Source organism: Lemur catta, chromosome 15 (assembly GCF_020740605.2).
Source record: "Lemur catta isolate mLemCat1 chromosome 15, mLemCat1.pri, whole genome shotgun sequence".
Lineage (NCBI taxonomy): Eukaryota > Metazoa > Chordata > Mammalia > Primates > Lemuridae > Lemur > Lemur catta.
The window spans coordinates 39,209,885-39,231,459 of NC_059142.1; the positions used below are offsets into that span (position 1 = coordinate 39,209,885).

Sequence of the window (21,575 nt, forward strand, 5' to 3'; positions counted from 1 at the left end):
CAGAAGGGTTCACAGGGAAGGCTCAAGTCATATCCTCACACCCCATTCCCATCCCACGCCCACTCCTGCAGCAAAGTCCAAAGCACTTTTCCTCTGCCCCTGCCAGCCCGGGTGGGACGGGGAAGGGAAGAGACAGGGAGAGCACTGAAGGGCCATTCCCTGCAGCGTGCTGGAACCTCTGGCAGTTACCTTGCGGCACGGCAGGCTTGGCCTTCTTTGCAGGTGCCACCTCATCAGCTCTGGACTCAGAAAAAGACGCTGTCCTGCTGGGGGCTGGAGTCTAGGGTGGGACAAGGGAAGAGAGTGAGAGGGAAGTCACAGGTAACAGCTGGGGAAAAGCCACTAGTCCTTAAAGCCCTCAAAGAAATCAGGTAGTAAAAATTAGGTGCATGGCCAGGCATGGTGGCCCACGCCTGTAGTCCCAGCTACTCGGGAAGCTGAGGCAAGAGGATCGCCTGAGCCCAGCAGTGTGAGACTGCAGTGAGCTACGAAGACACCACTGCACTCCAGCCCGGGCAACAGAGTGAGACTCTGTCTCAAAAAAAAAAAAAAAAAAATTAGTGCCGGGTGCGATGGCTCACACCTGTAATCCTAGCACTCTGGGAGGCCGAGGCAGGTGGATTGTTTGAGCTCAGGAGTTTGAGACCAGCCTGAGCAAGAGCAAGACCCTGTCTCTACTAAAAATAGAAAGAAATTAGCTGGACAACTAAACATATACATAGAAAAAATTAGCCGGGCATGGTGGCGCATGCCTGTAGTCCCAGCTACTCGGGGGCCTGAGGCAGGAGGATCGCTTGAGCCCAGGAGTTTGAGGTTGCTGTGAGCTAGGCTGATACCACGGCACTCTAGCCCAGGCAACAGAGTGAGACTCTGTCTCAAAAAAAAATAAACAAATAAATAAAAATTAAGTACAGCATTGTTCTTTATAAACTGCTTCCAAAAGCACTATTCTAACAATCCTCTGAGATAGGAGTCAATATTGTCCCATGTTACAGATGAGCAAACTGAGCCTCCAAGTAGGTAGGATACCTGCCAAGGTCCCTCCCCAGGCAAGAAGTAAGAGAGTCACGATTTGAACTTGGATCTGATTTAAAAACTCTTGGTCTTTCCATTGTACTCCCTTGACTGGGGCAGAAAAAAAAATTGGCACAGAGATCCAGAAACCAATCATGTACTAACTTCCCCCCATATTTTTTCTATGCCCCCAAATGGCAGGGGCGGGGACTGTACCCTGGATTTGGGGGATGGGTGGAAAAGACAAGATGGTTCCCTCCTGTAAGGTGGGAGGAAGGTGGACCTACCGACGTGCTCCCGCTGGCGTTGAGAAGGAAGTTTGCCGTGTGGGCCGCTGTGGGTGGCTGATTAGGGATGGGCCGGTGGCCGAGGGCCATGCCCACAATGGCTGTCATGTGTGTCTCTGTGCCAAAGACATGGATGGGGATCCCAGTAGTCTTCCCTGTGAGGGGAAAAAAAGGAACCCATCATTCAAGTCTTCAAATAAATGGTCAAGTCCACATGACTCTGCAAAGGCTCCTTTTCCAGTCTTGCTCCATGTCTAGCACATTCAGCACAAGACCAATTATCCAGGACAAATCACTGTCATAATGTCACCACCAGACAAATCTTTCTAAAGACCACCTGCTGATAAGAGCAAGAAACAGCTTTACTGGCGAGACTCTAGTGACCAAAAGCATTGGCAGAGTCTGTACTCCTCCTGTTCCTGGCCTGGACCCCGGCTCTCCAACCCTCTCGGCCCTCACCACCTGGGTCCCCACGCCCCAGCCTCCCTGGCCTGGTCTCTGCTCCTGCAGACCCTGAGCTCGTTCCCCAGGGCCCAGGCCTGCTCCTCCCTCTGCACGGAGCTCTCTTGCCTCAGAGCTCCACCTGGCTGCTCTCAAGTCTCTCGGCTCAACTCTAGTTGCCACCTCGGGGCAAAGGCCTTCCCTGTCCTCAATAGGGAAGAGACTCCCCCACACCACCCAGCCCTCTTCATCGCACAGACCCTAGCTGCCCCCATGCCCTCCCACGCATGCTCTCCCTTTCTCGGCGTTGTTCTCCTGCGCAGCACTCGGCACTCCCTGACACTCCTGTCCGTGTGCTAAGCTCTAGGAAGGCTTGCTGTCTGTCTGTCTGTCACGTTTGTGGCTATACCCCGGTGATGAGCACGGCACCTAGCACAAAGCAGGCAGACTGTAAATATTTGCTAAGTGCAGAGCTGAATGAAAATGCTTTCCTGCACCTTCTGCAGTTCAGGACAGGCACTAGGTGTGGAGGACAGACAATGGAAGCAGAAGAGAGCTGCGTACCCAGAAAGAAGAGTGAAGGGCATGAAAGAGCCCAAAGCCTGGCTTTCAGGAGCCCCAAGTGGGCAGGCTACTGACACTCAGAGTGCGAGAGAGAGAAAGGTCCCCAACCTTACCAACTTCTCCCATCACCCGCAAGCCCTCCTGATAGTTGGGGCCACCTCTTCGGACAAAGATCGTGACCTCGTGCTCCTTCAGGGGGCCCTGGTAATCTCGAATGGCTCTCACGATGCCCTAGAAGCCCAAAGGGACAACACAGACATGTGACTAAAAATAAGGCAGCCACAAATCGATTATTATAACCATGATAAAGAAACATAACAGGTGTATGTGACAAGGGCAGATTCTCAGAAAGCATGGCCCCGGCAGGCAAGGACTATACGTGTGACACGTGGACTAGGTACAAGCAGCTCATGGCCTAGGATGTTGGTCACTCATCAGTTTGCCGAGGGGGGAACATGGGGTCCAGGAGAGACACTCCTCGATGCACTGGTGCACGGGGCCTCGTCAGCAGGGCTTTGCTGGTCTCTCTCTTGTCCCATCTACAGTCATTCTCACCTCTTACTACAGCGTGGCAGGGAATCTATGTTGGGCCCTGCACAAGGGTTCTCAGCGGTACCAAGACATAGTCTTCTTCAATGTCAAGGTCCTACAAAAGCTTCTAAGTGATCTGAGGGGACAGATCTTACCGTGGACACCCACTGTAGAGAAACAGGTTGGAAAAGTGTGTACCAGTTCTGTATCTCCAGAATGAGGGCTAGTTTTTGAGCTGGGACTGATTTCTGTCACCCAAGGCATTTCACCCAAAGCTCCACGCTCAGTTCCTGCTGCTGACCTAACAGTCCTGACCAAGGGTGCCGCCTCTGTCATGGGGCTGCTCAGGGCTCACTGGTCTCGGATTTGTCTGTTGAATCAGGTCCAGTTAGGAAGAACATGTTCCAGGCCTGATCCCTCACTTGAGAGCCCAGACTTTCAAGACTGACACTTATTTATTCATTATTCTCAACACTTATGTGGCACTACCAGACATGGCATGCTCTCAGTAGCCTCACTGGGCACCTGACAGAGTGGGATAATAAATGGCCTCCTGAAGTGGCTACCTTAGAAGGGGACGTATTAGCTCGAGTCGTGTTAGCTCTGTCATCTGTGTTAGCCAGCAGTCACACGTTCTTTAAAGCATGCGCAAATGGCCTTGACCCGTGCACTGGGACCCCAGCTGATGAGACCCCAGCTGGGTCAGCAGGAACCGCAGGTCGTCAAAACCCTTTATTCATTCTGATCTTTTAGAAAGAGGGCTGATGACAGAGAGGAAAGACCGGGAGTTGCAGAGAACCCAGACAGCCTTACAGCGGAGTGTTGAAAATGAGCATCAGTTGAGCAGGTTCTCCAACAACTGGTCCTGAGCGAGGGAAAAGCAAAAACTCGCATTCTCCCCACGCTTCAGATGGGAGAACTACGGTCCAGTGTGTCGGCTGCTTGCCCAGAGACACACGGCTTCAGATGCACGTCTCCTGTCCCAGTGCCTCTGCTCCTCTAACAAGAGACCCTGGAGCAAGACCCCCTACCCAGACTAGGTAACTCAGGGGAACTTGCCTCTGCTCAAACCTTGCTTGCAAGACCTCTTCCCTGCTTTCCCCAAACCCACTGTCCCCAAAAACTGCACCGTAGCTTCAGCTGGTTACCTTGAATGTGGCAGCCACATTGGTGAAGTTTGCGATGCTGCCTCCGATGATGAGGATCTTGCCTGGGTTTGGGGTAAGAGAAAAGTCAAAAAATGGTTCGAGAGGTGGACTTGAGCATCCTCCCAGAAATCCAACTCAGGGAGCTCTCTCTCCTCTGTATGAGGAGCCTCCATCTGCTAGGAGGTATCAGGGAGTGAGCGGGACAATCTCTCCTGATGTCTCCTGACACTCAGCCTCATCAGCTCAACCCTACACTACCTAAGCCACAGGGCAGTGTCAATCCAAACCCCCAGGACCTCTCAGCATTCCTACTCAGCACCCAGAAATTCAGCTCGGTTCTGGATAGCTCTGGTGGGAATCTCTCTCTCTCTCTGGCTCAGGGCAAGGGGAACTGATATGTACAGCCCCAAAACATTGAGCAAGTGGTAAAGGAGTGACACTGGGAATCACACAGCCTGGGTAACACACAAGAGGGTCACTAGAACTGAGTTTTTATAGCAATGAGAGCAAGAGCATGCTGCAGCACCCTCCTCCTCACACCTGTTTATAAAGCTTTACCACACGTGACCTCCTTGCCCTCTCGGACACCACCCCCCACCCCAACCCCCATCTGATAGACGTGGTCACTGCCCATGATGTAGTCAGAGAAACTGAGGTCCACAAGTTCAATGACTAGCCCCAAGGACCAGGACCAGGACCCGCAGCCTGAGTGACTCCTAGCACAAAGCTGTCTCCACTGCAGCGCGCTGGGCTATTTTGGGAGAAGGGGGGTATGCGTGCACGTGTGCATCTCACCGTCTGGGTGCTTTTCTCGGGTCATAAGGGAGAGGATCGTCTTGGCGTAATCATAGGTTTGCTGCTCGCTGGGGGCACCCGAGTACTCTCCATAGTTTGCCAGCTCATCGACACCCCCTAGATCACAGATGGTATCACTGCCAGGGAGACACGGAAGTCAGTGCTGGCTCTAGGGCCAGAGGGTGGACATACAGATGCCCCAACGCCCTGCGGTCAGCCTGCAGACCTCCAACCCTCAACTGGGCTATGTCAGACTCTTCTGGGCAGAGCACTCTGCCAGCCCCAGGGTCACAGGGGGCCCTGGACAGATAGTGGCAGGTAAAATGAACAATGAGATAAGAAAAATTGCACAGTGCAGGATGACAGCCCAGTAGAGAAAACTGTGCTGCAGCCAGGAGGAGCCCCAGCCAGCCACAGAACATGGCAGATCAGACATCTAGAAATGAGCAGATGTCTACTATGCTTTAAATGAAAAAATTGCTCATTATTACAAAGGGTAATGTTTCTTTTTTTTAAAAAACAGAGTCTCGCTCTATTGCCCCGGGTAGAGTGCAGTGGCGTCAGCATAGCTCACTGTAACTTCCAACTCCTGGGCTCAAGCGATCCTCCTGCCTCAGCCTCCTGGGTAGCTGGGACTGCAGGCTCCTGCCGCCATGCCCGGCTAATTTTAGTATTTTTTGTAAAAGCAGAGTCGTGCTCTTGCTCAGGCTGGTCTCAAACTCCTGCTGGGCTCAAGCCATCCTCCCACCTTGGCCTCTCGGAGTGCTAGGATTACAGGTGTGAACCACCGCACCCGGCCTCAAAGGGTAATATGTCTATAAAATAAAAAGTACAAACATTTATACAGGCATTAAAATAGCTGGGAGCATGTACAGTCATATGCTTGCTGGGTGACCTGGCCAGGGAGAGGGTGGAGAAGTGGCCGGGCAACTTTCACTTTCTAGTTCTTTGTCTGTAGTTGCTGTACCTTTGCATGGGGCACATAGCACTAGCTGTAAGAACTAAAACTCCTAAAAATAATTTTGAAGCAAACAAGAAGGATGCAGGAGACACTGTGCAATGCAGACCCTCAGCAGAGTCCCTTGAAGCCCTCTGGGATGCCACAGTGTTTGTCTGTCCTGTGAGTTCCTGCCCCACACCAAGGTGACAAACTGGAGACCCCCAGGCCACATACACATGTGGATACTGGGTGGACCTGGCTGGCATCCCTTCAGCAGTCCCCTTCAGTCACCTGTACACGACGGAGGCGCCACCCCCAGCCACCATGGTCCAGATCCTCCCCTTGGGGTTCAGCAAGGTCAGCTTCAGGCTTGCCCCGCTTTTGGCATCCAGGTCTGCAATGTAGGCTTCCTAGGGACCAGACAGCAATAGGTGGGCCCTGGGGGCACCCCCTTCAATGGGTCCCGAATCCTAGGACCCCTTCCCTTTCCCTGGAGGCACATGAAGAGGTCACTAAGCACCTTAATGGGAACGATGCAGGGCCACACATGCCTGGGACAAAACACGATGGTGTCTCTAAGTACTACAGCACCCACAGCCACAGTCACTACCTGTGGACAAACTTCACAGCTCCCTCCTCTGATGTCAAGTCCTTGGCCCTCTGCCTAAGTCCTGGGCGTCACCATGTCACCCTGCTCAACCCCCAGCCCCAGTATCTGCCTGCCCTGCCCATCACACACCCCTCTTCCCTCCCCAGGCCTGACCCGCCTCCCAGCCCAGCCTCTTCTCCTGGCCTGGGCTATGTTGCACAAGGTCTAATCCTGCTGTGCGGACTTCTCCAAGGATGGGGTGGGAAGCAGCAATTAAAATTCTCTCAGCAAGTGGCCAAGAGAACTACCTTCCGACAGGATTAGGGGGAGCCACTTGGAATTATCGAGAAGCAACACATTAAGCTAAGAGCCAAGGGAGGCTGATTGAGAGAGAAGTCTAAAAGGATTTCTGGCTGGGATTCAGAGGCTTGGCTGACTCCCGCCCCCAACCCCGTTGGGATTTTAAGAAAATTAAATGGTTCTCGGTCTTCCTTTCCCTGCCAAATGTACAGCTTCCGAGGGGGACCAAATGCATGTCTGAGATTAGTCACCCTCTCCCCAGCCCCCATCGCTCTCCCTCTCCTCGCCACACCAGCCTCACCTCCGGATACGCCTCCCGCCCGAAGGGGGGAGGGAACTCTATGTCGCCCCACTTCACTTTGCAGATGTAGTCGGCAGTGGCATCCACCTTGGCTGCCAAGTCAAGGACATAGACGCCATCTTTGGTCACCACTGAGAAAAGAGAAGCAGTTAGAAACCAGCTCCGGGCAAAGGTGACCACCCGTGGGGTCCCACGAAGGCCTGTTAACTCCCTAAGCTCAACAAGAAACAGAATGGCCCTTACAGAGACACGGCTTTCCCCCATTAAAGGAAAACCAAATTCTACAAGGCCCTTTCCCTGTCCCTGACCCACAGGTAACGGGACAGGAAGGTCTGTGTTAGTTGCCGTGGCAATTTTCAAACATCTTTATAAAATGCTATGCTCCCTGCTTTAAATATCTAACTATGTGCCCACCTGTAGCTCAGTCATTTAAAAAAAGTGTTTAAAGTACGTGTTGCTGTCAAAGACCCCCTAGGTGTGTCCATCTGGGTTTCCCGGGCCAGGCCGGGGGAAGCCTCAGCGGCAGATGGAGGGCGGCGTGTGGCGCGCTGGGCCCCAGGCCAGCAGGATTCATTTCCTACCACCTCACTGGACATCCATCTTCCTTTCCTCCCAGGGTCATTTAACTGATTAAGTTAGCACAAGGCCATCTGGTCCATTAAGGGGCTTGCACCTTCAGCTGGAATCTGATTTGATTTCTCAGCTTCCTGGACCTTGCCCTGAGAAGCCGTGGCCAGAGCCAGCCCGTGCTGCTCTCCCCCAACACCACCTGCCTCCTTTAGAGCCCGAGAGGCTTGGCGCAAGCTCTTTTCTGTACTGGGGGTCAAAGATGGACTAACTCCCGCAGAGGGAGGGCAGGGTGGGGCTGCCGAGTGCACCCGGAGGAAAGGGCCAGAAGGGTCAGACAGAGGTGGCCCCACTCCTGGTAGCACACCTAACCCAGTGGCAGACAGCAACAGCACGCAAATCGACACCAGGACTTCCTCACCTCGGAGCAAGTTAAGGCCAAAGAGAGGTTAGAGTTGGTTAAAAGAGGAAGAACTACAGTCTCCTCAGAGATGAGAAACAGGCGCTGGCACTGGATGAGCCTGGAGACGCCTCTGTTCCCGCACACCTGTCTCGTATTGCCCTCTGACAAGTGAGGGTCTGATTCTCTGAACGCCAAGGCCAGGGTGACCGCAGGCACTGGGACCCTGTTGTAGCTGACCCTTGCCCCATCCCACCCCAGCAGAGACAGTTACCGAGGGGGTTGATCTCAAGGTAGGTGAAGTACAGGTCCTCGTACAAATTGAAGAGGCCGGAGATAAAACTGGCCAGAATTCTAAAAGGGGAGGGAGAGAGGGACAGTCAGGAAGTGGACTTAGCGGCACCCCAGCTGCCCACAGCCATCTTTCACCGCCACTGACAGCTCCACTTCCCGCCACGCGCCCTGCTGGCCCCTCGCTCTCTTCTGCAAACCTCGCTCCCTGGACATCACTCTTCAGCCACTGAGGCGGAAAGGAACTGTCAGGCACGACGCTGGAGGAGGAGGCCCCAGACAGACAGGGGCAAGAAGGTGAGGGACGCTGGCGGCATATTTCAGTCTGATTCCAAGCCAGTCCCCGCTCTGACTCGGCTCTCTTCCTCGGGCTATGCCTACCGCCTGCTCCCCCCCCCCACAGGGAAGCCACTCTGCCCTCTCTGCTCTGTGCCCATTCCCACTGCCACCCCGCTTCCACCCGTCTCACTCAACTCTTTCTTATCTTCAGGGGCGTGGGCCAGCAGGTGTTTCTTGATGTTCTCAGGATTCAGCTTCTCATCCACACCAACGAGCAACTTCTGGGCCTTGGCATCCACGTCACCCACGTCCACCCCCCCTTCGTGGTGGAACAGGACGTAGTCCCCTTCTCGGGTGGCATAGATGCAGACATAGAACTCTTCCTCCTTGCAGGTAAAGAGAGCATGAAGCCAGCGAGGGGAAGATGGGGGCGCCACCTCACACGAGGAGAGGAACCCAACCCCTGTGGTCTCATTTCTAAAACCCAGTAAAAAACATCCACCCAGGGGAGACCCATTCACATCTTCCCCCCAGGGACAAGGAGGAGAGAAGGGGCCACTACCCTACTAACAGTCCAGACCGAGCCAGTGTGCTCTGACCTGGAGGAGGGGTCCTGCCTTCAAGTCTTTCTCATCCCAGCACTGGGAGGTCCCCTCTGTTATCAGCCCTAATTCCTCCCTGTTGTAAACCAAGCCCTTTTTCACCTATGGACTCCATACTCTGCAGTACCCTCAAGTCCTCAGTGCAGCTTCAGAGGCCACAGTCCCTGTGACTTTCCTCCACCGGCTGGACGTCTTTCATCATTTTAATATGGACAAATACAAAGCTCCCAGAGGAAGAAGACCCAGCTTGGAGCCACCTCACACGTACCTGTCTGTGGGGGACGAAGGGTTCGATCAGAAAGTTCTTGAGGAAGCCTTTGGCCTTGCCAACCTACAGACAAATTGAAAGAGATGAAACTCAGGTAGACGGTATATCTTGCCCCCAGGGCAGGAGAGACCGTCAAGGGGCGGGGTCCAAGTACAACATCACAACACCCAGCAAAGAGAGATTTTTCCACAAAGAATGGGGTCACAGATCCCTACGTTCAAGAAGTCCTCATGAGATACCCTGTCTTGCCCCCTTGCCCTTGTGCCAGCCATACGTCAACATGCACTGACCTTGCACGCTCCTTTCTGGCCTCGTCTAGAGGGTGATATATGAGCTGCACAAATTAAAGAGCTCAGACAAACCAAGGCTATGCCAGAGCTGGGACAGGGAGATGGGAGCTCGGGTGAGGGGGCAGGTGACCATTCTGCTTTGTCTGCCTTCAGGTAGGCACAGAGACCCAGCCTGAGGACATGGGTCCAGGCCTGGGGAATGGAGGGGGAGGAGGGCAGAGCTGGAGCTTGGTGGGGAAATTTTTCCACAGACTCTCCTGGCTGAGGACAACAGGCCTGCAGAGCTAATCAGTTTGAGCGAGTCCCTGGCGGCAGAGGCCAGACAGCCCTCATCCCAGTATGTCCTGAACCCCCCCAACCCGCCCTGTGCGTCACTGCTGAGTCAGGGACCAACAGCAGTCCATCTGAGGTAATGAGCCACTCTTGCTGGCCCCACGCTGCTGCCAGCTCAGACATCTCTGACATCCCTCTCCCAACGGCCGGCTGAGGGGCAGGGAGCATGACGTGCTCTCTGGAGACATGCTCAGCACCAGCCCTATCATCCTCTCTGCAAAGGCCTAGGAACTCAAAGGTCAGGTCTCTCCACTCCAGAGCCACGTGCAACTGCAAGGATCCCTCTTTAACCCAGAGGGCCAGAAATCAGGAATTAGCAATAAGAGCTGCTTTGAGGAAGCCCAACAAGGGAGGAGGACATCGCCATCACCACCTTCATTCCTATTTCCAAGGCAGCCAAGGAAGGAAACGGCTCATCCTTGGCCCAGGTTCACCCCAGACGGGCACCAGGCCCTTCAGAACCAAGTGTGGAATGCCAGGTGTGGACAGTACATCCTTCCCAGACTGAGCCAAGCCTCAGCCCTACTCCCTCCCTCAGTCCTCCAGCTCCCTCGGGGAATGAGAAGGAGAAGAAACACAATTTCATTTCTGAACATCTTCTAGCCTTCCTAAACCATATTTCACTTGAGCTCTCTCATCTACATAGTTGAGATTAATCACCAAGCCAGGAAAAGTCAAGAATTGAATTTAGGCCAGGCACAGTGGCTCACACCTATAATCCTAGCACTGTGGGAGGCCAAGGCAGGATGATTATTTGAGCTCAGGAGTCTAAGACCAATCTGAGCAACACTGAGACCCCATCTCTACTAAAAACAGAAAAATTAGCCAAGCATGACGGCACGGGCCTGTAGTCCCAGCTTCTCAGGAGGCTGAGGCAACAGGAATCTTGAGCCCAAGAGTTTAAGGTTGCAGTGAGCTACGATGATGCCACTGCACTCTACCTAGGGCGACAGAGCGAGATGGTCTCCAAAAAAAAAAAAAAAAAGGTTGAATTTTATTCACAATCTCATACTAGGTTCTTGCCCCTATGTCTTTCCACCTAAATGACTGTACGTTTTTTCATCTTTTTTTTTAATCCACCCTCTTAGGTATATGTGTCATCACAAGCTACCATAACCCAATTTGGAAACTGGAGGAAAAGGTGTTCCCAGAATGGGTCTCAGGGTCCCATCTCCATGATCAGACCACTTCCACCTGGTTCTTGAACTACACTGGGGTTACTTTTGCAGCACGTTTTGCCCAAACCAGTAACAAAAGGAGTTTGGATTCCCTGGGACTAAGACTGGACTTGCTGCCTAAGGCTACTGGGCGAGGGGTCACTGTCGCCTTCCCCGGGCTACGGTGTGACTACCTGTGGGGGTGATCCACAGAGCTGCTGGCCTGGAAGTGACCACGTCTGCTTCTGTTACCACAGCACGCCCAGCCCAATCCTACACCCAGACTCACTGTGGCCTCCTGTCCCAGCCGTGGCTTCAGCCAGAACTTGACTCCATCCAGAGTGAGGTTGACTCCAACTAGGCCAAGCTTTCCACGCCTCTTGATCAGCTGGTCTGGCTTGACGACCAAGCTCTGCAACGAGAGGGGTTAGTACTTAGAGCTAGGAAGGAGAAAAAAGAACAAGAGGTGACAATGTGGGGACCCAAAGCAGAGGGCAGCCTGGATGACTTCCAATTCACTGGGCTCCAAAGCCAACCCCATCCATCCTTCAGGGCCAACTTAGGAAGCTTCCCTCACCTATGCCAGCCTACATCTTTCTTTTTTGACAACCAGGAATCTAGAGCCATCCGTGCCTAGGATGGGGCCTGGCATAGAGGAGATGAAGAGCAGGCACTCAGCAAATACACACTGAGTGAATAAGTGATTCCCTACTTATTGTGGGATGTGATATATTAGCTTCTTCATTTCACAGAGAACTCCTCAGAATATGGACCAGACCTGTCCCAAAAGGGAAAACAGACAGACAGAGCCTTGGAGTGTCCAAGAACCTCAGCGGTCATCTGGTCAACCCCATCGCTGTGCTAGAACCCTGTCTACAACAGGCCCAGCAAGCAGCCCCTAGCCACTGCTCAGCACCAGGGAACTCCCTGCCTCCCTCTGGGGCTGGGCCGCCTCACAGTGGCAGGAACCCCACCACTGGTCCTAGTCTTGCTCTCTACGCCCTGCCAAAGAAACATTTTTTTTAATAATTTTTTTTAAGACTAATCAAGTGAGTAGTGAGAAGTTGGGAAAGTATAGAACAAGGAGTTCCCTTGGTAACTGCCTGTGAACAATCAAGATAACTCATTACCCTGCAGGGGTGGGGAACCCGTTGCCTTGGGGCCACGTATGGCCTTCTGGATCCTTGAGTGCAGCTTTTTGACTGGATCCAAATTTTATAGAACAAATCCTTTTAATAAAAACAAGCCTTACCAAAGAAGTCAGAAAGCTTTCTAACAATGACAGGGATCCAAGACAGAAGCCTCCACTCCAAGCTGATCGCCTAGGGTCAGGGCCATTCTTCACAGAGTGAAAGGTCAACACTTCCTAATTGCCCTGACACACTCCTGACAGGCTCCACTTAGGGGAGGGGAGGGCACACACCTGCTTTTTATTGAGCATCTACCAAGTGCCGGGCAGCACACTAAATGCTTTCCAGAGTGTTATCCCCATTTGACAGATGGGGAATCTAAACTCGAAGAGGTGAAATGGCTGGTCTCAGGCCACATGGTTAATAAACAGAGAGCTGTGATTTGGACACCAGTTTGTCCAGTTCCAAGCCCATGCCAGAAGTGCCCCAACATGCAGGGTCCATAGGGAACGTAAAACCCTGCTCGGCCCCCTGCCCACTACCCACTGGTGTGATCACGTGACCCCACCAGTATCGCCAAGGGCTTTCTCTTCCTCGGACCCTGGGCCTGAAAAAAGAGCCCAGGGTGGGGGCAGGGCTCACCTGGCTGAGCAGCCACGGGTGGTCCTGCAGCAGGCGGGCCCAGTCTGTGTCAGGGGTGACCCGAGCATACTTGAACCGATTCTGGATGGCTGAGGTGGTGCAGATGAACTTGTAAAGGAGTTCTTTCCCCGTCTGCTCTGAAATTGCCTTGGCTGACATGGCTGCAGAGGGACCTGCTCTACCTGTTGGGGAGAGAAGAGTTGGTCAGGAGGGAGCAGGACTGTGGAGGCGCTATCCTGCCCAGCAGGGCAGACCCACTCCCAACTGCCCCTAGACAATAAAACCAGATCTCAGCTTTTCTCAAGAGGGAGAAAAAGGGCTGCCCCAGAGCTTGATGGGGAGAGACGGAAGGGAGAATTCAAATAGCACTTTCGCCGGCAGAGAAGGGAGATCCAGAGATAACGGGTGAGGGAAGATGGAGGAGGAAAACAAAGGTGGTTTTTGCCCTGGGACTCCTGCCACAACCCTGTCCCTACTCCCTCCAGGCAAACCAGCTTACTCCTGACCACATTCATCCTGGAGCAAAAGGCGGCTTGTCAGGAGACCAAGAACACCAGTGCTTTGACCCAAATCTGGTCCCACCTGAGGCGGGCACACAGACACTGAAATGCACCCGTAGGTTCTCTGCCCTGTGTGGAGCACAGAGGAAACTGCAAAAGGCTGGCCTTACTCTCCCTATAGCTTTCATTTCACCCATGCCCAGACTCACCCACTCCACACACCCCACCAGGCCAGGCCAGCAAGTTTACTTAGCCTCAAGTGGGAATCACGCCCCCAGACCCTGGTTAGGTGGGGAGGAGGGTGGGGGAGACACTAGCCTCTCAGAGCAGACACAGGGAGGGGAAACTGTGACCTTTAGTACATCCCACCCATCCCACTGAGTCATCCAGCTGCTAATTTAGAGAAAAATCCACAAAGCAAAACACACCCCTCTCTGGGGACCACCCTGTACTGGTCACTTCTAACTGAGCCAGAGCAAGAGGAGGCAGAAACCACCCTGAGTCACATGTACAAAGAAACTCATCGCATATGAGCCCTGTGAGGTACACTGAGATTCATAACCCCATCTCTTAGATGAGGAATAAAAGCTCAGAGGATTAAGATAACTTGCCCAGGCCAGGCATGGTGGCTTACACCTGTAATCCTAGCACTCTGGGAGGCCAAGGCTAGAGGATTGCTTGAGGTCAGGAGTTTGAGACCAGCCTGAGCAAGAGCAACACCCTGTATCTACTTAAAAAAAAAAAAAAAAAAAAGGAAAATTAGCCGGGTGGGTGTGGTGGTGCACACTGTAGTCCCAGCTACTCAAGAGGCTGAGGCAGGAGGCTCACCTGAACCCCTTGAACCCGGGAGTTTGAGGTTGCAGTAAGCTACGATGACGATACTGCACTCCACAGCCCAGGTGATAGAGCAAGACTGTCTCAAAAGAAAAAAAAAAGATAACTTGCCCAAGAAACCTGACTTGTAATAAACAACGTTGAGACCCAGGACTTGAACCTGGGTCCCCAGGAAAATCCACACCAGCCTGAGAAAGACCATTTCTCTAAGAACCGGGTCCACATATACCTTTCACTTCAAAGAGTCTATGATGAGAATTTCTTCACCTTTCCTTCCTTACCACCTTGTCCTGACACACCCATTTTCCCCATGCGTGTGTGAGCAGTCAGCTGGGGAGAGGAAAAGGGGAGGGGGAGACAGGAAAAGAAACCAAGTCATTCAGGCTAAGAGCTTGGCCAGATCAGGAAAGGTCACTCCTGTCTCTCCCATAAATGCCCAGAAGCAAAGCTGTTGAATTTGCTGGGGGAGGAAAAAAATTCAAATGTAAATAAAGGAAGTTAAAGTTAGGAGCTGACTGGTTTACACAGACGGGAGGGTTGATCTCCACTCACAGCTCAGGGAAAGCCAATGATCCAGGGGCCACTTTGCACCCCCCTGCCAACTGGCCAGGCTGGTGGGGCTTCAGGTTCTAATCCTGGGCTTGGCTGCTCCTTCAGCCTCCCAGCTAGTCTCCAGCTCGGCACAAAGGGCGTATTCAGCCTGGTGTCTGGCCCAAAGTCCAGTAGCTGGGAAGGGGCTCAGAAGAGATGTTCCCTTTTCTGGCCTTCCCCTGGGATGACCTGTGACTCCTTCTCAGTATGAGTTTCCAAAGGAGACACCTCGACCAGCCCCACTGCCCTACAGTCCTCCACCCCCCACCCACTCCCACTCCATTTCCCAACCTTCTAGACTCAGACCAGAAAAACTGGTCCTGAGATCAAATGGGTACACCCCCGTCCCCCTCCCAAACACAGTGGAACCCAGGGCAGACTGAGCAGAGAGAGCAGGGGGCAGCAGCTGACCACCCCAGCAGTTCGGACACCTTCAGCAAGAGCGATCACAAATTCCAGGAGAAAGGAAGCCCCTTGGCCAAGCCTCTCTAGAAGAAAGAAGTCTGATACTCCCAGTACAACAGTCTCCTGAACCTGGCACCTCCGAAAACAGACACAAGACCCAACTTCAGAAAGGACAAGGAAGAGAAAAGTGACCTTCTGCAGCTAAAGAAAATCACAATTTTCTTGAGCCCATCTCCATAAGGTCTTTGGAAGGCAGATGATACAGGATAGAAAACAAGATTTGCCAATTTACCAAAGAGATTTGCCACCCAAGCACTTTGGCTTAGAGGAGGTCGAGACAAATAATTTATACAATAGAATAAAAAGCCAGAGAGAGTCTGGTCCCTGCGTATTCACCAATGCAGGATGAGAAGGCAACTGGCTCACAGTGGACTCAGTGGCAATAAATCGCAACTTTAATCGTTCAGTCTTGAAGCCTCCTAAGGAGACTCTCAATCTTTTTGAGGTCTCCTACTCTTGAGACTCTGAAGAAAAGCCCAGAAAAATGTGCACATATCCAATTGTGCCTATCATTTCGAGGTGATCACCTGTGACTATGATCTGATGGCCCACAGATGGAAACATTTGCTCTAGTGACAATGGGACTTAAAGTATATACCAATCTGCACTCACCCTAGCCCGACCAACAGAGCAAGACCTTGCCTCTAAATAGATAAATAAATAAATAATTAAAAAATAAATAAAGTATACACCAATCTTGGCTTGCCCCCCCCCAAGTCTTAGGCTGCCTCACCAGTAGCTGAATGTGCTATCAAACTGGTGATATACAGTTAGGCAGACCTTGGACTCCAGAAACTGTTACCTGGTAACAGGTAAATTTATAAGCTATTTGGAGGAAATCACACCAAGGAACCTAAACACACACACACTCTCTAAGGGAGGAACCTTAAGAGCTGAATGGGGTCTTTTCTGCAGACTGAGTAAGTGACCCGGGACTGAGTTCAGCCACTGAGAGAAACAGCAGCCCATAGGGAAGGCTGAATGAAAGAGCCTGTTCCCCAGGATGTACCCCTGGAACACAGCCAGTGGAAAGGAATCTCTGGGATGCTACTTAGGGTCTGTCTCTGGGAAGGACAAAAAGCACTCATTTTAAGATTAGTATCTGCAGGACTGGGATTTGAGAGGACAATCCCTGGCTTAAATAAGAGAGGGAGAATTCTGTGAGTGCCACCTACTGCAATAAAAACAGTGTCAGGATGGGGATGGAGACACCAGCTGCCCAGAGTCTGAGGGTTCTTGCCACTACCGCCCCCTAAGCTGTTTAGAGTTTTTGAAGAGGTGAAAATTACCCCTCTGGGCAGCTGGGGTCTACCAGCTGTCCTCCACCCAACATTTCAGAAATCCAAGGAGCTGAGCCGGCAAAGTTAAACGGTAGAGGGGAGGAGTAGGCTAGGAGATCCCCTAATGGCCTAACTCTTCAGTACTGCATGGTATCTGCCAAGGTTGGAGAGGGCAGCAGGCGCTGGGCCTGGCCCTGTGCCAGGCTCTACAGGAGGGCGGCGGCAGCATCCTCCAGCCCCCTGAGAATCTTGCCTCGGTCAGGCTCGGCGTCAGCTCAGGGGTGGGGTGGGGAGGGAGATGGGCACCCTGGCCATCTGTCGCTTAGGGGCTGGGCCCGACGGCACCTCCAGAGCGGGGAGGGTCTTCCCTGCGCCACCGCTCAGGGCCAAGTCCTCGCGCGGCAAGGCAAGGCCTCGGGCACCCTGGGGCAGCCTGGCCCCGCGTGGCCCGCCCCGGCGGCGCGCCCAGCTCGCTCCCTCCACTTCGGCGTGCAACTCAATGGATTCTCCACAGAACTAAGAGGAAGGGCCTGAGCCTGGCTTTGAGGGGTCGGAGTGGGGGGCCAGTTGCCACTACTGTCTTTACTTCCCGTCCCGGTATCCGGGGGGGGGGGCCGAAAAAGCCCGAGGAGGCTCGACAGCTGTCCCGGGTGGGGGAGAGGGGCGCCAGGATGGGGCAAATGCAATTTGACGAAGAGAAGGAGGGCAGCAAGCCCTGTGCAAACTCCCAAGAACTGGAATGTGGGAGGCTGGGGTGGGGGGGTCGACACGCGGCCATCGGCCGGGGTCCCCGGCGAAGGCTAACCTAAAGCTAAGACCCCCAAAACTTCCAAGCAGGTGCAGGGAGGGTGCGCGAGCACCAGCCAGCGCCGGCGGTTCCGGGTTGGGGGAGGGATGCAGGAAGCTCCCAGGGCGAGCTGGGGTCCCGTCTGCAAAAACAGCCACCGCACTCACCTCCTTGTGAAAGTCTGTGCGCGCCACTCCCTCCGCAGGCCGACTCACCCCACTACCCGGAGCGCTCCAGCCGCCAGCAGCCGCCCGGGATCCGGTTTTTGTTCCGGCCCAGACGGCCTTCTCCCCGCCCCCATCGGCTCACGGCGACAGCGGCCCCGCCATTGGTCACACGCGTTCCCTAGCCTGAGCGCCAGGGCTCCTCCCAATTCGCTGCCGGCGTGGCCCCGCCCCCGGGGCGGGCCCGAGGCTGCTGGGACTTGTAGTCCCGCCGGCCCGTCCACCGCAGACGGCTTTCGGGCGCCGCCTCTAGGGGGCCGACGGGGCCGGGCGGGGCTTCGGGTGGGGAGATGGGCCGGGCTACGCTGGGAGGAGAGCGTACGGTGCTGAGGGCCGTGGCCTGATCGCTTTCGGGGCTGGGCCGACTGCCACTCTGGCAGGGGATCTTCGGGAGGGAGAGGGGGTTGTTAGCTCAACTGGCGGTGGCGCAGCTTTGGGACCTGGAGTCCCCTTCTTTCCTCCCTTGGGAGAAACTGACGTCCCCATCCCGGCCGCTAGTAATCTGCCACTCCAAACCCGGTTGCTTAGTTCCTCTTGTCAAGCAGCCGTGGCAGACTGCTTTCCCTTACGCACATGGCGCCTCTCCCCTCCCTCCACTCTTCCCATTGAGCTGGCGGGGCGAGGTTGACAGCCCAGGTTAACGCAGCCTACTTCCCCATATGGGATAGGGCGGGGGACGTCATGAGCAAAGGGGCTAGCAGGGCGCCAGTCACAGCGAATTCCGTCCCACTCACCTGCTCGCCTCAGCGCGGATCAGGGCGGAGCTGAGAATTCAATGGGAGCTTCTAACACACAGGGCTGGGGCCATTTCTGCCAGTCTCTTGCTCCCATGTAACCAACGTCTTAGACACTAGAATGAACGAACTGCCCCCTCCCATTCTCCATTACCTGTGAGACAGACCGTATTTTCCAAACCAAAAGTGGGACACCCAGTCTGACAAGTGCTGGCCAACTTGTGGGGCAAAATATGTGAAATTAGACAGTCCTGGAAATCAGGACATACATTTACTACTCTGACATTCTGAAGCCTCCGGACCTGCACCCCAATCCTGTAGGTCTCTCTGGAGCTGCTCCCTGAAGCTAACAGCTGTCTAGCTCCAAAAAGGAGACCAGAATCATCCACTGACCAGCGCAAGTGAAGAGGTCAGCCCAGAATGCAGGGAATCAGCAGGCCTATGCCTCTGCCAAGCACTTAGGGTCATACTCACACTGCAACGACGTTGCGACACTTGTGGACAAAAACTTCCCTAAGCCTGTCTCCCCTCAGTGCTGTTGCCAGGAGTCCGTAGCTGAACTTGCTATCCACGCCTGAACCAAGTGTTCCCAGATGATGTCACTTTCTGGTCTCTTACAATATATTCATCTTTTTAAAATAGCAGCTCCCCACCTCCTCTCTCCTCTTGGTCCTAAAATAAGGGAGAGGCCCTAGAGAATCTTCTACCCCTTCATGAGTTGAGCTCCATCTCTCCCAAGAACCTCCCCAAATAGCACAAATATCAGTGTAGAGTACCCTCACTCTAGGTAAAGAAAATATCTCCTATGAAGGTACTTCATTTCTGGCCTTGGGGAACAGCAACTCAGGGTCTTCATGGGCTAGGCCGAAGATTATAGTCAGGAGGAATCACCTGGCCACAGCAATTAACCTCCTGCCTCAGCCTCCAGAGTGGCTGGGACTACAGGCGCTTGCCACCACGCCCAACTAATTTTTCTATTTTTTGTAGAGACAGAGTCTCGCTCTTGCTCAGGCTGGTCTCCACCTCCTTAACTCAAGTAAGTGATCCTCCCACCTCAGCCTCCCAGAGTGCTAGGTTTATAGGCATAAGTTACCCGCGCCTGGCCTGTTTGTTTTTCAGAGACAGGGTCTCATTCTGTTGCCCAGGCTGGAGTGCAGTGGCACAATCACTGCAGCCTCAGACTCCTGGGCTCAGGCAATACTCTCACCCCAGCCGCCAGCATAGCAAAGACTATAGGTGCACACCACCACACCTAGCTAATTTTTAAATATTTTGTACAGACAGGGTCTCACTATGTTGCTCAGGCTGGTCTCAAACTCCTGGCCTCAAGAGATCCTCCCACCTCAGCCTCCCAAAATGCTAGGATTACAGACATGAGCCACTGCGCCCTGGCAACAAACACTTTTTATGTCAATTTGGTAATATCAATAAAAATTGTAAATGCACTTGCCCTTTGCTCCAGCAGTTCCATTTCTATCATTTTATCCTTCGGATGTATTTGCATATGTGCATGAAAATGAGGATTTTGTCTGTTTTCTTCATTGCTGTATTTCCAGCAGTTTAAATAGGGACTGGTACATAGTAAATGCTCAGTAAATACTACCTGAATGATTAAGTCCTCCATTTAGGTGTTGCTAGGACCAAGTTTTACTGTTCCTAGGCAAGGACAACAAGAAAATAACTGTCCAGGGAGGGAGAGGGGAGAGGCAATGGCCAGAGGGTCCATGAGCCAACCACTGACGTTTTCCAGTTTTCTCTGTCGTCCCAGTCCAGTCCTCTGTCCAACCCCCAGCCTCCCTGGGAAAGGCTCTCCCCATCCTGCCCCCACAGAGATTCATCTGCCCCAAATAAATCAATCTGGGTCCCATTTTCTCATCTTTCTATTCTGCCTCAAGAGTTCTAAACCCTTTTGATGTTCCCATTTGAGTCACTTCCCTCCTCTTCTAATCTGGGCTACAAGACAGGTCCATGTCACTGGATACGGAGGGTGATAGGCCTCATCTCCATGCCCAGGCTGTGGGCATTGTACCTCAGTTCCAGAAACCTGAGACTGGCTAATGACTCCTTTCTAGATTTGAATCCATTTTAGCTAATATGTATTGAGTATCTACTATACGAAAGGCATCCTCCTCGCATCGACTGCTTGAACTAAGTGTTTTCATCATTTGCGGATGATTAACTGGCTGTCATATTGATGCTCTGACTCCAAGTCCCTGGCCCTGTCCGCTACCAGGTGCTGCAGGTGAGGCAGGTAAGAAGATTCCATCCAGTGAGTCTCCCTTATTTGACTGCAGGCAACCAAAGGCCCAGGAGTGTGCTTTGTTCATTTTGGCATCCCCAGTACCTAGCATGGGGATTCAGCACATATTAAGCACTCACTGTATGCATGACGAATAAATGCTAGAATATTCATGAAATATTCGTAGAATATTTTATTCATGAATGAAAGAAAGCAATTGTAGGGGAAGGGTAGGGAGAGGAGGGAGGAGATGCAGCCAGGAGGAGGGTCCACCTGAGTGTCCAGTTCTAAACCCCCTTCTCTCCTTGCAACATCCCAAGATGGGTGCTTTCAGCAGAGCCCCATCACCATCCATCCTGTGGAGAACCAGGTGGTCTTCACCCCCTGCACCTGTCGCTTTTGCCCAATACTGACCAGCCTCCCATTGGAGACAAGGGCCCATGTGTCCTGGGGAGGCTCCCCAGGGAGGTGCAGGCAGAGACCCTCCTTCTAATGTGACAGAGGCTGCCTGTCCCCAGGGAAGCTGGAGGGATGGCCAGTTCAGCTCCCTGGGCAGCAGCTATCCCTCTGGGTGGCAGCATCTGGGCTCAAGGAATAAAGATTGTCCAGGCAGCCCTCCTGGCTCCAGACTGGCCCGTTCCCAGAGTCACCATCCCCCACTCCATTCTCACCCTCTCTCAAAAACTGCCACTGCCTCCTCTCCACCAGGTATATTCCTGTAAAATTCGCTCCTTTTTCTGGAAGAATCTGTGCAGCCCTCCCCGCATACACAAATCACTTACCCTGACTTTTCCATATGACATGTTTAACCTTGTCTCTGAATGAATTTATTATTTTTGCCTCTTGTCTCTCTTTGCCATGCTCTGTGTTTGGGAATTCTCTCAAGCCTGGGCAGGAGCAGAGATCATGGTGTACAAATAAGAGTTGCCAGCCTCTGTTACGGCCCCAACAGCAGTCTTAAGAGTTTAGGACTGTGCCTTACCGTAATGTTGGGAGTCCTCATCCCAAGCAAGGTTGTGATCTCCTCTCTCCCTCATAGGTTAGGTGCTCCC

The 21,575-nt window shown here is 53.2% G+C and overlaps 1 protein-coding gene across 4 annotated transcripts in view; it reads right to left on the reverse strand.

Annotated features, from left to right (window-relative positions):
- ACLY (ATP citrate lyase) overlaps positions 1-17,673 on the reverse strand; it is a 39,472-nt gene extending 21,799 nt beyond the window's left edge. For 2 of the 4 annotated variants that reach the window (XM_045526534.1, XM_045526533.1), the window contains exons 1-14: positions 17,542-17,642; positions 16,858-16,902; positions 12,870-13,056; positions 11,387-11,509; positions 9,318-9,380; positions 8,643-8,833; positions 8,152-8,231; positions 6,911-7,041; positions 6,012-6,130; positions 4,781-4,917; positions 3,986-4,047; positions 2,420-2,537; positions 1,302-1,456; positions 190-280 (exon numbers count right to left, since the gene is read on the reverse strand). In XM_045526534.1, coding sequence (XP_045382490.1) covers positions 190-280; positions 1,302-1,456; positions 2,420-2,537; positions 3,986-4,047; positions 4,781-4,917; positions 6,012-6,130; positions 6,911-7,041; positions 8,152-8,231; positions 8,643-8,833; positions 9,318-9,380; positions 11,387-11,509; positions 12,870-13,056; positions 16,858-16,902; positions 17,542-17,627 — 1,588 coding nt within the window. In that variant the 5' untranslated portion in view covers positions 17,628-17,642. Of the gene's footprint in view, positions 1-189; positions 281-1,301; positions 1,457-2,419; positions 2,538-3,985; positions 4,048-4,780; positions 4,918-6,011; positions 6,131-6,910; positions 7,042-8,151; positions 8,232-8,642; positions 8,834-9,317; positions 9,381-11,386; positions 11,510-12,869; positions 13,057-16,857; positions 16,903-17,493 lie in introns of all 4 variants that reach the window. The other 2 variants (XM_045526531.1, XM_045526532.1) reach the window with 2 other exon arrangements.
- Positions 17,674-21,575: the final 3,902 nt, after the last annotated feature.